Genomic DNA, 15858 nt, shown 5'->3' on the forward strand with positions numbered 1-15858 from the left:
AACCACAAGGCCACGTGGAATAGTGTAGAGGTAAAACAAATTCTATTTCTATACCATTTGTGGTACAACATCTCTTGTTTGACTTTTGTTGTACAACACGAGTTTCCGTTAATTTGTTAACTATTAACGGCGACTATTGTAAAACTGATGTGCGACTGTTGTACAACTGTTATGCAACTCTTGTACAACTGTTGTGCGACTGTTGTACAACTGTTGTGCGGCTATTGTACAACTGTTGTGCGACTCTTGTACAACTGCTGTGCGACTATTGCAAAACTGTTGTGCGGCTATTGTACAACTGTTGTGCAACTCTTGTAACTGTTGTGCGACTGTACCCCTACTAACAATTCTAACGTCATGAAAAAAAAAGTCGGTAAAAAATTTAGTCGGTAAAAATTTTAGGGAAAAATTTAATCACCAAGGAAATTTTAGTCACTTTTCCCCGACCAATTTTTTTTAAATTAGTCATTTTTCCTGGACTAAATATTTTCAATATAATAAGAATAAATATAAATATGAAAATAAATATGAAACATAAAGAATAAAATGAGGTTACACATGTCAAAAATTCGATAAAAAAGATCGGGAAATAATTTTTTTGTTTGGGTGTAGAAAAGTCAGGGAATCCGTATTTTTTTATTCCCAAGTCTATCCAAATGAGCAGGCAAACATTTATGGCACGTTCTATGACCATACGATGATTCCTTCATTCATTTTCTTTAGCGCCCCTCCCCTTCTCAAGGAAATGCGTTTTCAGCGCTTCTCCAAATCTTAGCTAGACTCAAATAGTAAAAAAGACTTGGTGAATGAGGTCATTGCTTTACTGGACCAGGATCTTATTTAGCCTCGTTGTCTGGTTGATTCATCCAAAATGTTGGATAAGCCCAGCTCTGTAGTATCATATTGTGGATATTGCTTCTCCCAAGTTGGTATCTTATATTATTTTTATTTCCATCCACGTTTAAACTATTGCTAAGCAACAACAGAATTTTTTTTATCGAAGTAACTCCTTAGGGATGTGTATAATACAGTTAAAGTCACGTAAATTCTTTACTTAAAAAAAAATTGCGGCTCAAAATTAACCTCGGCCCATTACATTTTATCTTCTATTTCTTTTTAAATGGGACAAAGAAACTAAATAGTTTTGAGGACAAAGTTGACTTCAAATAACAAGATAATAACCTTTAGAATGTTACTTTTTTTCGTTCACTGACAAGATTTGGAAAAAATGTAGCTTCTTTTTTATGACACAGAGTTCCTTATTTCATTGAAAGAACGTTTGAGGATTTAATTATTTAAAATTAAAGGCAATATTTTGAATAAATACGCAATTTTCTGGCCAGATTATAAAAAGCATATAACCATAGTTATCTGATCTAAAAATACCATCAATAAAAAAGATCAATTATCGCTTGTGTCAAATTTAATTACCATACCTGAGATTCTTAAGTTTAGACCCCAGTGCAATATATGCATGTGCACTAAAGGTAAGATTGAGAAAGCGAGTTTCTTTTAAGTGTTACGCGCATGCGCAGATAATCTAGCATCGTGTGACAATATAAAAGAAATACACTGGGAATCAAAACATTTAACGTAATATAATTAATAGCTGCCTAATTATTACCTTGTATGATAATTCACAAAAAAATTAACTAAAAAAATTATAATTCGTAGATACAATGAAGTCCAGAGACTTAATTTTTTTCCACAATTATTACTATACAACTGTTAAATAATTGTAAAAAAGAAACAGAAAAAAAATACTTCAGTATTAAAAAGTAAGAATAGAAAAAAGTTAAAAATTATCAGTGGGATAAGATTTGATTGGTATTGTTTTGTCGCTAAATTATCCGTACTTAACATTTCGCAAAAGTCATCAGAAGTATTATCAAAACGATACACCGCTATTACTTTCATAACCTAACTAGCAGACAGCTATGATGAAGTTTTTTTGGTTATTGTATTCCTGTCTCACTGCAGCGTCAGCGATAGATGTTTGTATAAATGACAATCAACAGTTAAGAAAAGACATGTACACATTTTGTTGCTGTAGAAACATACGTCTTAACGTGACGACAATGAACGTCAGTGTCGAAAAAAGTTCAATCTTTGTACCAGTGTCTACGACAGATACTAAAGGGAAATTGTATAACAGTACAGACATGGTGTGTATCACTCCCAACATCTCAGCGGCTATAAATTGTACGACATCAGCTTGTTTTAATAACGTCACGTCGGAAATTATAACGACAAACAAAACGGCTGTCGACAGTGAAGAATGTCATTGTTCGAATAATTACGACACTTTGGAAGCACATCGGGTGAATGCCGGATACGGTTTTACATGTCCTCCAGCAAAATTTTATATTGGTGGGTTTTTTGATATGTTGAAATTTCAGGACCGTCAAAACATGATTGGTGCGCAAATGGCAGTGAAAGAAATCAATGCCAACCCGGCGTATTTTCCAGAATATGAGATGGTGTTGAGTAATGAGAATACAACCAAGCAAACTGTAAGTAGATCTCGTAAGGCCCGGTGACAAGGCTGTTTTCTCAGTAAAATCAACACTAATCACTAGGCTTCTTTTCTTGTCATCATCATGATTAAGAATGTGTTTGCATCGCCTCAGCTGCTTATCAAGAATTAGTAAAATAATCCGTGCCTGCTCCATTCTTGTTCAAAAATGTTAAGGAATCTTGAAGCTGCCATTTTAGCTTTGTCCTAAATCTCTTTTAAACATCTCAAATAAATGAATGAAATTCAGGTCTGTTTGAAGCTATGTTATGTTTTAAACAAAAAAAGTGATCTTACGACCTTCTTCAGCCAAGAAATCACCTTCGTCCCCAGGGTTTTTTAACCTGCATGCTAAGAAATCTAAAGCCTGGTTACCTTTTTTCCAGATTTTTGAATAAAAGTTTGATGGGAACGTCATTAAAACCATGAGTATTTCCCAAACAAATACAACTTTTTATTGGAAAATTTATTTTTTCAAAATGATGATCGTCAATTTTAGTATTGCGCTACTGCTGCAATAAAGTCCACTCACTCTCGCCTAATAAAGGTTTACAACGCTTTGTAACAATGACTGTTTCACTGGAACCAGACCTACAAGAATTACCTGATAGGTGCTATTTATAAATCTTTCGATTGCTTCTTTTATTGTTCGTGTACGTGTTTCTTTAGTGAAAATATAAACACTTTAAATTCAAATCTTATATACAACACGAGAGTTTAGTGTACGTGCCGAATTTCAGATTTGCTTGAAACAGATTTAGTTTAGTAAGGTTGTGTTTTTATTAGCGGGTCAAATGCCCTCAAAAAGAAGCCGTGTTTGTATCTTATTTTTTACACAAACTGCACTTAAAAAAGTAGTCCTATTACTTACCGTGTAAGAAATGTCTGCTTACTTCTCCTCCTGTCTTCCGTCATTTCTCTAATTTAACGCGGCCGATAAAATAATTGCTTATAAGGGTCGCGGTAATAATTATATAGAGAAAATAAATTCAGTAAATTTTAAAAAAAGCCCATTTTGCGTTAATTAGAGGACGCGTTAAATTATAGAGAAATGACCCCTGTGGAAAAAACCAAAAGAAGTACAGCAAACAAATTAAAGACCCTGGGGCATAGTGTCGTGCACCGTACGAATGGAAGCAATGATGGCGTCTAAGTAGCGACGGACATCTGCTTTACAGAGAAATTCACAGGGATTGGGTGTTTTTTTAAATTTATTTTGACCCCTTTTTTATTATTTTTCGTTTAGTGTCATACTGAGACTACCCAATGTTACTACAGTAACTGACAAAGTCACTAGTGATGCTGAAAAGAGTTTTTTGTATCTCGCTATTAAATCTGTCTTTTAAAATATGAGGCCTGGGTTTGTCTTGTGACATCATCATTATCATCATCATTCTCGGCTTAACGTCCGTTTTCCATGCAAGCATGGGTTGGATGGGGTATATTAATGACCCTCTTCTAATCTGATCAATTTTGAAACAATTTTCGTAAATATCTACAATTTTCCTTAGTGTTTTTGTTCTTGTAAAATGCCGTTACATTTTATCGAACGACTTCTTTAACGATTTCTTTAAGTTTCGTTTGTTATCTGTGTTAGATCTAAACTCAACTTCTTCTGTATCAAGTCTGTCCTTATAACTTCTGCCAAGTCTTTCTCGGTCTGCCTCTAGGCTTGCCCCAGGAACTATCAAGTCTCTACACTTTCTTACCCAATTATCACCCACTCCATTCTTTCCAAGTACCCCAGCCAATTCAATCTTCTTATCTGGATAACATCTTTAACAAACAAAAAGAGGTCGTCAAGCTTAGGTGATTTTGTCTGGTAAAATTAACCCACCCCTGCTTCGTGTGTGAAAATCAGTGTCTTATTCCCTCTCGCTTTCCCCATCGTACATTGAACAATCAAATTGGTTTAGTTTAAGTTTGTTCGAGCGAACATGTTGTTGTAGTTTGCTCGGCTAAACTTTAGAATATCCCCTTCAAATAGTAAATTAAATTTAATACAACCAACGACCAACTTTTGTAAAATCATTAACCAAAATAACGCTATATGCAACGTCTTCAACACTATCACGTTAGCGCCTACGCGTCTTTTAATTCGTTGCTTCGCGCAATGTCACGACATCGTATCCGACGTTAAAAATAACGACCGTTTATTAAAAAAGTCATTCTTGTAACAAACGGCTTCGCGTATCTATCGCCCATATCTTTTATAATGTATTCTTCAAAATCAATTATTAATTCACAACCTGAAGAAGTTTGGGCCGAATTAAACTCAAGATTTATTAATCATGACGTCAAGTATGAAAACGTTCTATCCGAACAATTGTTTACATACCTTAACAATAAAGCAACAGCTGCAGGTACAAACATTGGATATGTTCTTGCTTCCGTAATAACTACAGCTAATTACTTGACCTCTAAAAATCACGGTTCGATCGAAATAAGAAATGGTTATAGCATTAACCTTAACACATTTTTCTTGTTTGTTGGGCAGCCGTCTACAGGAAAGTCGCCCGCTATTAAGATGGCAGTTAATCAACCATTAAAGGCTATTCAAGAAGATACAGACATTATATCTAACACCACCACATCTGGCTTGACAAAGTGCCTCTGTACAAGAAAATGTACATACATTGTTAATGCCGAAATACAGGAGTACTTGTACAAAATATTGAAAAAAAACGATGAGAATTACACTGGGGATATGGAGATTCTATCGAAGATTTTTAGTGGAGAAAATGTGTCTATTCAATTCAGTACTGAAAATAACAGATATATACCTGAAAATTGCGCATTGTGCATATTAGGTAATTATTTTTTATTTATTCTTTTCTCTTTCCTCCTTATGCAACGCATACCGTAAATGACGGATTAAGCGCCCCGTGCTCAATACGCCCCCTGTCGAATAAGTGTCCCGGGGTTAGGGAAATATTTGTAAGTAAGCGCCCCGGAACCTTAATCCGTTATTTACGGTATACGCAGATGCGGTTAGTTGGTTCGTAATCTAACTTTTTAGCTCCTTCCAAAAAGTGAAGCAAAAATATACACCATAAAGGCTGATGAATATACGTTTAAACAAAATCAATTCTTGTGATTACAAAAAGGTTTTTAAAAATATGCACACGTATTAAATTCTTTATTTTTTAAGGTGCTACACAAATAAAAAGCATGGCTTTTATTTTGTCTTTAATGGATAAAGGTAATGGATTTTTGGACCGATTTTTAATTATAACGCCTCGTTCATACCGTCCGATGCCCAAGGAACAACAAATCGCCCAACAATCCTCAACAACAATCGATATTAAGGATATTTATGCCAACTATGTACACATAGATAATACAATATTCTATTTTGACGAAAATGCGTTAAAGTAAGAAGATTTTTAATAATTTTAAACTTTATACATGACATGATAAATAATCTCTTCTTCCTTTTCTTCAATTCTATTTCCCCCTCTTTATTTTTTTTTTTACCAATTTGTATAGATTGTACGACAACATGGAGACACAGTTTTTGACCGATCTAAACAACGATCTTTTGCACGGCAGACCAACCAGCAAGTCTAAAAAACCAGAGTTAATTCCAAAAGTTGCTGTCGCTCTACACACAGTGGAATACTTTTATAATGCCCTTTTTAATGAAGTTGAATTTACATGTCTACCAGAAGCTATTTCCTTGCAAACATTGGAACGTGCCATAATGTATGTTGAATCAATTGATGAACAGAAAGAATTATTTTACACAGTTAGTCTTTTAAATATTTTATAATTAAGTTACAGCAAATTTGCATTTATTATCTTTTCATAGACATTTATTCATCTCATTTATGACAATATTTTTCGTTTTAGTATATCACAGAATTGGTTAGTACCAGCAAAACACCATCAGTTAAACGTGCCCCAACTTCTGATGAATATAAAAAAGCTGTTTTAATGACACCGGGTGCCTTCGTCACATACAGATCTTTCAAACAAAGTACATCAAAAAGATTTCGCGGTTTACTATCCCAAGAATTTGTTAAGTTTATAGAAAACTTTGTTAACAAAGACATTGGTCGTTTGGTTAGTGTAAGAGCAGTTGGGTCGTCAAAATCATCAAAAGTATTTGTTAAAAAAGAATTTAGGGACTTGCCATCCGAAATAAAAAATTGGTTACAAGAAAGTGAATATGAAACAAAAAGGCTCGCCAAACATCCTGTTTGTATTACGGATCGGATTATCGAGTCTATTAATCTTGAAATTCATTAGCAAAAATTTTTCAAATAATCCTTTTTCTATATCCATAGAATAAGTCGTTCTTACTTATAAAAAAGTTTACAAATTTATCAACACCAAAATATATAGGTTAGCTATAACAAAGTTAATCGGGTTTAAAATTGTAAATTTTAATAAAACTTATTTTACTCGATTGACAAATTGTATACAGATATGCCGAGGCAAAAAATGCTCGAAAAATAACAACAGTTTCTTATAAAAAATTGCTTGTACATGAAAAAGTATAAACACTGTTCGGAAAGTTGCGTAACATTTGAGTTGTGTTCAGCATGTTTTTACTATTATTTGTATTGCTTAAATTTAATCACGTTTTCTTATTTTCTGTATGATTAATATGAGTAATTGTAAAAAAAGTTTCTGAAGACAAGTCATGTGTTTTTGATGAATCTTTTAACACTGCAAGAGTAGCTAAAATTATGCAATGTAGGGAATTCATTAACGTCCCGTTATCTGACATAAGCTTTTCTGTGTATCGCGAATGACAAATACTCTGCCTGAGAAATTACAGTAAGGGACCATAGTAAGTACATTTTCTATTATTTTATAATTATATTACAATTTAACGATTCATTATTCGTTTTTCAAATCTACAAATATTCTTTGATACAATAATTTCAATAACTTGCAAAGAAGTTGATTAATTTCTGATTAAATCATAGCATGGATTACCCACCGTTAAAAAGATTAAGAAGCCGGGGGACACAATGTGGTGTCAATAGTGTTAGTCATGACAAGTCTACGCAATTTGGACCTTCTCATAACAGTTATGATCGTTTTATCCGCTCATCCGATAAAACAGCATTTACAACACACAAATACTTAATCACAAACATCACGAATACCAAAGAGAATGCCTTATCGTGGTGTTTTGATAACAATTTGTTAATCAAACAAAGAAAATGCGATAAATGTAACAATGACATGATCTTGTCTAAGTGCAAAAGTTCAGATGGAATTAGATGGCGTTGCCAAAAGAATGGTCATTTTGTTGAAACGTCAATTCGCAAAGGTAGCTGGTTTGAAAAGTCTAATTTGACGATAGAAGAGGTGATTGAAATGACGTATTGGTGGACCACTGGTATCGATCAAAATCAAATAGCCAAACAAATGTGCATATCAAGTTCTACTGCTGTTGACTGGGATATGTTTTGCCGAGAAACGTGTGAAGTATTACTCTTCCAAAATTCATCAAAGATTGGCGGTAAAGGTGTACGAGTTCAAATTGACGAAAGTAAGTTTGGAAAGCGTAAATACCACAGGGGCCATCGTGTAGATGGACAGTGGGTTTTTGGTGGTATAGAAGAAGAATCGCGAAAGAACTTTCTTGTAGCGGTAGAAAAGAGAGACAGAGAGACGCTGATACCTATAATAAAAAATTGGATCCTGCCTGGTACAACTATAGTTTCAGATTTTTGGAAACCATATGATATTTTAAGTGAATTAGATTTTGAACATTTAAAAGTTAACCACTCAGTTGAATTTGTTAACTGTAACGGAGATCATACAAATAAAATTGAAGGACACTGGAGGCAAGTTAAATCAACATTACCATCATTTGGAGTAAAAAAATCCCACTTTTCATCTTACATGGCGGAATTTATGTGGAGATATGCTAACAAGGATCAAGATTTATTTTCGAAATTCATTTGCGACTTATCTTCTGTGTATTTGTCGGATGAAATTTTCGCATTTTCATAATTTATTTTCGGATTTTTTCAATGGATTCCTAATTTCAATTACAAGATAAAAAGTTTTTCAAAAATTTTGTTGCAATTTTAAAAAAAGCCTTTTTCTTCGTTCTTATTATTTAACTTTAAAGATTTCCATTTGAGTTTAGATACATTTCCACTCAAGAACAGACGGATAGAAGAATTGAAATTTTTCGTTCTGTACAAACTGATATTTGAAATCAATTCGACTGTCCTTGCAGATATATTTTAATCTTGAATTTGACAAGAACAAAAAATATTAACTATAAATTCTATGCGGGAATCCTTTTAAACAATTTATCACCAGGCTATTATTGTGTATTTAATTTGCAGTAAATATGAAATTTTAAAATTTTAAAATGTTTTATCCACCTACTAGGATTTATAGATTTATATAATTATCGTTGGTCGTTGGCCGTTGGCTCGTAACCATTTGTTGCTCGTAACCGTTTCGTTGGTAGTTGGTCGTTGGACCATAACAAATACTTTTTCCTAATTGTCATCGTTGGTCGTTGGTCGTTGGCCGTTGGATGATAACAAATACTTTTTCCTGATTGTCATCGTTGGTCGTTGGTCGTTGGCCGTTGGATGATAACAAATACTTTTTCCTGATTGTCATCGTTGGTCGTTGGTCGTTGGCCATTGGATGATAACAATTACTTTTTCTTGATTGTCATCGTTGGTCGTTGGTCGTTGGCCATTGGATGATAACAAATACTTTTTCTTGATTGTCGTCGTTGGTCGTTGAATGATAACAAATACTTAGATAAATAATTTTAAATAATATGATAGTTGGTCGTTGGTTATTTGCATTACTGTCTTCTGCTGTAAAGGGGAAATTCTAAAACCGCTCCGTTTGCTCTGGTTATCTACCAATATATAAGTGTTGATATTGGCAATTTGTGTTTCGTTCTTAAAAAACTAACTGAATAATGAGATCATCAGTTGATTTCTACCGTCATTGGAGTTTTTGGCCCCGTCCTAGCACGGACTAATCAATAACTCCTCGTGATAGTGGGCCATACCTTGGTTTAGGTATTCTCATCAGTTAGTAAAAACAGTTTTATTTTTTCAACTTACCGTTCTTATTGTCGTGCAACGGAAACAAATTTAAAGGATCGTTTTGATTCATGATCCGTATGTATATCGTGCGTGTGTATATCTTGCGTATGTATGTCTTGCTACGACAACTACTCCAGTGAAAAGAGGTCGATTATAAGACATGTGTAGCCGTATATAGTTAAAGGGCGGTTTAAACGGGCCGTTGTCGACTGTTGTTCGTGTTTTTCAAAAATGCGCAATGTGAGTATTATTTGTTGCCATAGCGATATGGGTTATAATCAATTTAAGAGACCGGTTAAAATTTTGTACTCAGGTCTCTTTTATAAGTTAAACACAATTTAGGATTTTAGTACGGCTAATTTCAGAGTTGGACTTGGGTAAAGGTGTCCATGCGCTACGTTTTGTTGAAGATTTGTGTAAACAGGCTGTTCTACAGTATAAATTTGTTTGATATTTTGAGGCACAATGTAGGTGCATATTGTTGCTATGGTAATATGAATTTTAGTTGGTTTGAAAAACTGTTTAGGTGTCAAGTGTCGTTTAGAAGTTGATTTAGGCACATAATTACTTGTCTCTATGTTGTTGGATGACCGTGGTAACAGACTGTTATTAAACGCCGTTCAATTCGACGAATTGTAAATATTTTTTCATATCACGAGTACAATGGGTTGCTATGGTGATGTGGATTTCTCTTCTTCTTGAGAGAGTTGGTATATTGTGCTCATGTCACGATGTTGTTGTATTTTGTGTTTGAGAATAAACGGTACCTTTGTTCGTTACACTTCTTCATTAAATGACGGAACAAGTTAGTTCCCAGTATCTTTTCATTGAAGGTATTGTGATGTTGTGTTTTATAACGGCGCATATCCAGTTTCCCTGTTATAACAGAGTGGGTAATGGGGGAAGAGAGTTGCTGTTATATAAAGAAAGTTACGCTTATAAAAAATCTATTTATAGGTGGAACTGGCTGGTCAGTCAGAGGGATGATTTCCTTTGTTTACATTTTGTGTAAATTTCTCTTTTTTCCTGTAGCTATATATAGCTATAGCATCATCTGCATGGCAGAAAAAATAGCGAATGTTGGTTAAAGCGTTATTTTCAGTCCATTACTTTAGTGAATTCAAATGAATTAAAAGGCATCGATTTACACTTAACAGCCTTTCTAATCCACGTCCTGCACAAGGCAAAATGCCGAGGGGGGAATGTCGAGGTGATTTGAAAAATACAAGCTCACATCGGCAAAATTTTGCTGAATAGAGTATTTATAGAATCCTTCAATTGCATTGATTCTATCGTAAATATATAGAAAGTATAGATATAGAAAGGCAATAGAAAATATTCCTTACATGTAGGAATTAATGAAGATCATAAAAAGGTTGCTGAGCATTTTGCTTATTTAACCTAAATAAAATTAGAGTAGTTTAAATGTGAACAAGCTGGTGTGGAAAAGGAAAGTTTGAATTTAAAAGGTAATTTGCTGATTTCAGACAAAAAGTTGAAAAAAAATGTCACTGTTTTTGTCAACATGAAATTAGATAGATAGATAGATATGTATATTTTACATGGTCAGCCTCATAAATATTAAGGGATATACCCTGTCAATTATTTCCAGGAAGGTCCATGGCTTAGATAAAGAGTCCTAGAGTATTTAATGCTCATTTTGAGCTACGCAGACCCAATTAGGGCCCGTAACAGACAACTCTTAGCAAAATCCAACGGCCCAATTTCCCTCACGTGGCTTGAGTTAACCCGGGGCTATAGTAACATCCAGCCCATGTTGAATTATGGTCAAGAGGAATTAAACCCCAGTCTCCCTCACAGAGTACGAGAGCTATATTACTCTACGGCATCACAAAGTGGATTGCTAAGGCGAATCATAAAAACAAAAATTCACATTTTTTGCTGACGTGAAATGCAGGCCTCGCCAGGAATGACGTGCGATCGCACGCGCACACGCCCACACGCCATGTTTAAATGTTCCTGTGCAATCTTTGCACGCCAAAAAAACACTAAATACCTCAGGCGTGCGCTAATCGCACACCAAAATAAATAATGTTCTGTTCAATGAAGGAGCACAGGAATAATATAAAGTGCCGATCGCGAGTAAAGCTACACATCTTTGAGAGTACGAGTACAAATAAATGTGAGTAAAATAATTCAGAGTGAGAGTACAATGCGAGTGCGAGTAAAATAAATAAGAGTAATCAATAATTAAACTACTCGCAAGTAAATCTTTAAAAAAATATATCATGTTACTCGCGAGTTATACTAAAGAAAAAAAAAGACATTAATTTTAATTCACTATTTTTTTTTTAATTTAGTTGCTCTTTTGAAATTAATAAATAAACTTTAAAGTTCAACTTTTCCGTCTTTTACTTCTTTAAATGCTTTCGCTACTTTCGTTATATGAAATCACTTCCAGCAGGTTATTTCGCAGAAATCACTTCCAGCATGTTCTTTCGCAAGCACAGAGTCAACATGATATCTAATTATAGTTATGGTGATCAATCGCCACATGCAGACTTTGCTTTCTGAATATTTTTCAACAATCATTGCTTTACAACTCAGACAACAATCTGTATAGTTAAAACATCGCCATAGAAACAGGACGTCACAAAGCTTGTTATTGTTTTGTTTAGGGGGGAATGTTTTAAGATCGAAGCAACAATAATAACATGAGGGATTTTTTTATAAAAAAACAGTTTATATTTAATGATATATTTTTTTGAAAAATATAAAAATAAAAAATATTTACAAAAAAGTTATTAACTGAAACAGTTTTATGACTGTAACTTGCATGTTTTATAATTTTTCTTCGTTCTGTTGCTACGTTGTATACTTTTTTTTTCAAAAATAATGAATAATGAACGCATCGCACATTTTAGTTTCGTCGCAACAAAATTACCTGCTTTTTTAAAACATGGCAAAATTAGTGTTGCTGTATGCGAGTTCTATGATTATTCGAAAAAAAAAATGGAACAAAAATGAGCACACGCCATCGCACGCCATTGAAAATTATGCCGTGCGAACAACGCACGCCTCAAAATTATTAAGAAGTATCATGACGTGCGAAGCTCGCACGCCGGCATTTTTCTTCCTGACGAGGCATGAAATGGGTAAGTACCGACACAAAAAAGTATAATAAAGATTTGAGTTGGCAGAAAATTGTCAATGTGAAAAAAAATTAATTAGAAAGGCTGCTCAATAATAGTTCAGAACTCAAACGATGAATGCTGTTAAAAGAAATCAACAGGAAAAGACCTCTCTTTAGTAAGGCGGACTTCACAAATTATGTGGTGTTAGAGTCACCTGACTGAGTTGAGCGAACTTGAATGACAAAAAACATTCTATATGCTTGTTGTATCTGCTCAGCCAGTATCCCCCATTATTATTGTACTTCGCTTTAAAATTGTGAGTGCCAAGGGTCCTGAGAACTAGTTTAAAATAGCATGCAAAAGCTGCAATAAACTAGGTGCACAAGATCTCATTATATAAATGTTGGTGTAATGGTGGGCATTTATGTCTGGATAGTTTGACACAATATTTTTCAAATTTTGAGTTTTCATTCACCAATCAACAGACCAATCCTATTTTAAAGGTTACCTCCCGTGAAAAATCAAGTTGAGCTCATATGAAAGAGCTTGAAAGGTTGTAACCTTTAAATGACTTTAACACCATGTATTTTTGATACCCGTCTAAGCTGTTTTGTATAATACCCCTTGTGGAACAACTTAATCTGTACCAACTTTCTTACCAAGAAAGTTATTTCCTGGTTTTTTTTTCCAAAAGAAAATAAAGTATTTGAGAAAGTCCTTACATTCACTTCTTAGGGGTCATCTACAAATTTCGTATGACATTTTATACGAGTATATACGAATTTAATTGCTTATAATTTGTATAAAAATCGTATACAATTCATATAGTGTTAATTAGTTATACGATTTTTTAAAATTCCTATACGAATTTTTACGATTTTCATACGAATTATTAAGATTTTCCAATACGAATTGTGATACGAATTTTTAAACGAATGGTCATACGAATTTAATTTTCAATATAATTTCTTCAAAGAAATCTAACTTTTCGCTATGCAACTAGCCTTTATATAAACATTAACAATTTCTAAACGCCGTTCTTATTACTTCAAATGATTAGAACTTACAAACAACCATCTTTAAATGCTGTTCGTGTGAATTTCGAAGGATTGGTACTTTAAACAAAATGATTTAAACTTGAAATGCGAAATTAAATAATTATCTCTCGCCGCTTTTCGTTCTTAAACTTTAAAAACATGATCTAACGAAGCATTTCTATCGCCATTCTTCGTTTTTAAATTTCTAAAACGTGATTTAAAAAAGTATTTCTATCGCTGCTTTTCGTTCTTAAACTTTTAAAACATGATCTAACGAAGCATTTCTATTGCCGCTATTCGTTTTTAAATTTTTAAAACGCGATCTAAAAAAGCATTTCTTTCGCCACTTTTCATTCTTAAATAAATCAAGAATCTTTTGTTTATTACGCACAAGTTAACGACTTAAACTCAAAAGATAATAAATAAAAAAAAAATAAACAAGAGAAAAAAAAACTCTTATACGAATTTAATAAAATCTCGAACAAATTTTTTTTGAAAAAACAAACATACACATCTAAATAAAAACTTACGAATTTTTGTTTTAATTTAAATCTGATACGAATTTAACTCATATGAATTTTTTTAAACTCATACGAATTTAATTTAAAACTCATACAAATTTTTTTAAAAAAACTCGTACGTATTTAATTTAGAACTCGTACGAATTTTATATGATTTTAGAAAACTTTCATACGAATTTAATTACTGTATGGCAAAAGAAAATTCGTATAGCATATACAAATTTTTTTAATACGAATTGCTACGAATTTTGTAGATGACCCCTTAAAATATTTAAAGGAATGGAACATAAAAAACTAATAGAAATTCAAAATTTTTACTTCTAACCTGATGGATTTTGCTATCGTGTATACCACTTACTGGGTGCAATTGTGACAAGAGCCGTGATTGCGGAATTCCAAGTTTAGCTGTTTTCCCTGACTGTCAAAAGGAGCTCAAAAATAAACAAGTAACATCATAGCGACATCAGGAATTTATATATCATGCTTTATCCCTAACTGACTTTAGTTTTTTTGCTGTGCTTAATCTTATTTTGGTAAATTTAAAGAGTTATTCTAAAATTGTGGAAATAATCATGAAATTTTTTAATAAGGGTGTTCCTGGAAATATCCTTGATTTACATCCTCCTGGTGCCCTCTTACACCTTATGAATCTGGGAAAAATACAGACCATTTCTATATCACAAACAAATATGGCTGGCTTTTTTGTTTTGAATACATTGTTGTCATATACGTTTAAAAGGTGTTAGTCAGACAAAAGAACCAGAGGAAATCCTAATTTACTGTTTGTATTTGGTACCACCAAACAAGGGATATAAAACCCTAAAAATCTATAGTTATACTGTATGTATTATCTGTTTTTGCTTACTCTATATGCTTATCACTTCAAGCAATATATAAGTTCTAACCTTTGTCTAGTTAGACTTGTAGTGCACTCCCGTCTGCACATGTCATATCTGCTATTTATAGTGATATAATATACTACCTGATCTTTTTCAGTGTTAGAGATATAAATAAAAATGTCATCAGATACAACTTTTGATGCAGATTTGAAGAAAGCTTTTCAAGAGCTTCAAGCTAAAGTTATAACAACAACACAACAAGTAAAATTAGCAGAAGCGCAGATGGCTCAACTGAGTAGGAACATAACTCATGCAAAGTTGACAGATCAGGAACTCTCTTCTTTGCCTGAAAATACAAGGACATACCAAGCTGTAGGACGCATGTTTTTGTTAGAACCCATTGATCAAGTACGTTCTGATTTAAAAAAGAAAATTGGAGATGGTGAAGCAAAAATAAAAACAATTGAACAAAATAAAGAGTACTTGCAAAAGAGTGTAAAAGATCATGAAAATAGCATCCGAGAAATGTTATCAGCAAGACGTTGAAAAACTTGAAATATATATTTCACAAGAATAAATCATATATGAAAAGTTGTAAATGCATGTTGTTTTCTTTTTTTACACTACCTAAGAATTTTGTATATTTCCAATTTTTATTTACAATTTTCAAGAAGCGCGCATCTGAAATAATGTCTGGCATACACAAAGAAATTAGCCACAAGAATAATTATGCCTTCTCCACCTATACTGCAAATTGGCCATTCATCGAGCAGGAGACCCAGCATAATTTTCCTTACCAGCA

At 33.3% G+C, this 15858-nt stretch overlaps 2 protein-coding genes across 2 annotated transcripts; both read left to right on the forward strand.

Annotated features, from left to right (window-relative positions):
• Positions 1–3436: 3436 nt before the first annotated feature.
• On the forward strand, positions 3437–6777 carry LOC130649389 (uncharacterized). Its single transcript, XM_057455661.1, has 4 exons — positions 3437–5325; positions 5667–5889; positions 6005–6263; positions 6368–6777. Exons 1-4 carry the CDS (start codon positions 4731–4733, stop codon positions 6764–6766), a joined length of 1476 nt encoding a protein of 491 aa, XP_057311644.1. The 5' UTR covers positions 3437–4730; the 3' UTR covers positions 6767–6777.
• Positions 6778–15171: 8394 nt separating this feature from the next.
• LOC130649393 (prefoldin subunit 1-like) lies at positions 15172–15655 on the forward strand. The gene has a single exon (XM_057455664.1). The coding sequence runs from the start codon at positions 15234–15236 to the stop codon at positions 15600–15602; it is 369 nt and encodes a 122-aa protein (XP_057311647.1). The 5' UTR covers positions 15172–15233; the 3' UTR covers positions 15603–15655.
• The last annotated feature ends 203 nt before the right edge of the window (positions 15656–15858 follow it).

The sequence above is a fragment of the Hydractinia symbiolongicarpus genome, chromosome 7 (genome assembly GCF_029227915.1).
Source record: "Hydractinia symbiolongicarpus strain clone_291-10 chromosome 7, HSymV2.1, whole genome shotgun sequence".
NCBI classification, from domain to species: Eukaryota; Metazoa; Cnidaria; class Hydrozoa; order Anthoathecata; family Hydractiniidae; genus Hydractinia; species Hydractinia symbiolongicarpus.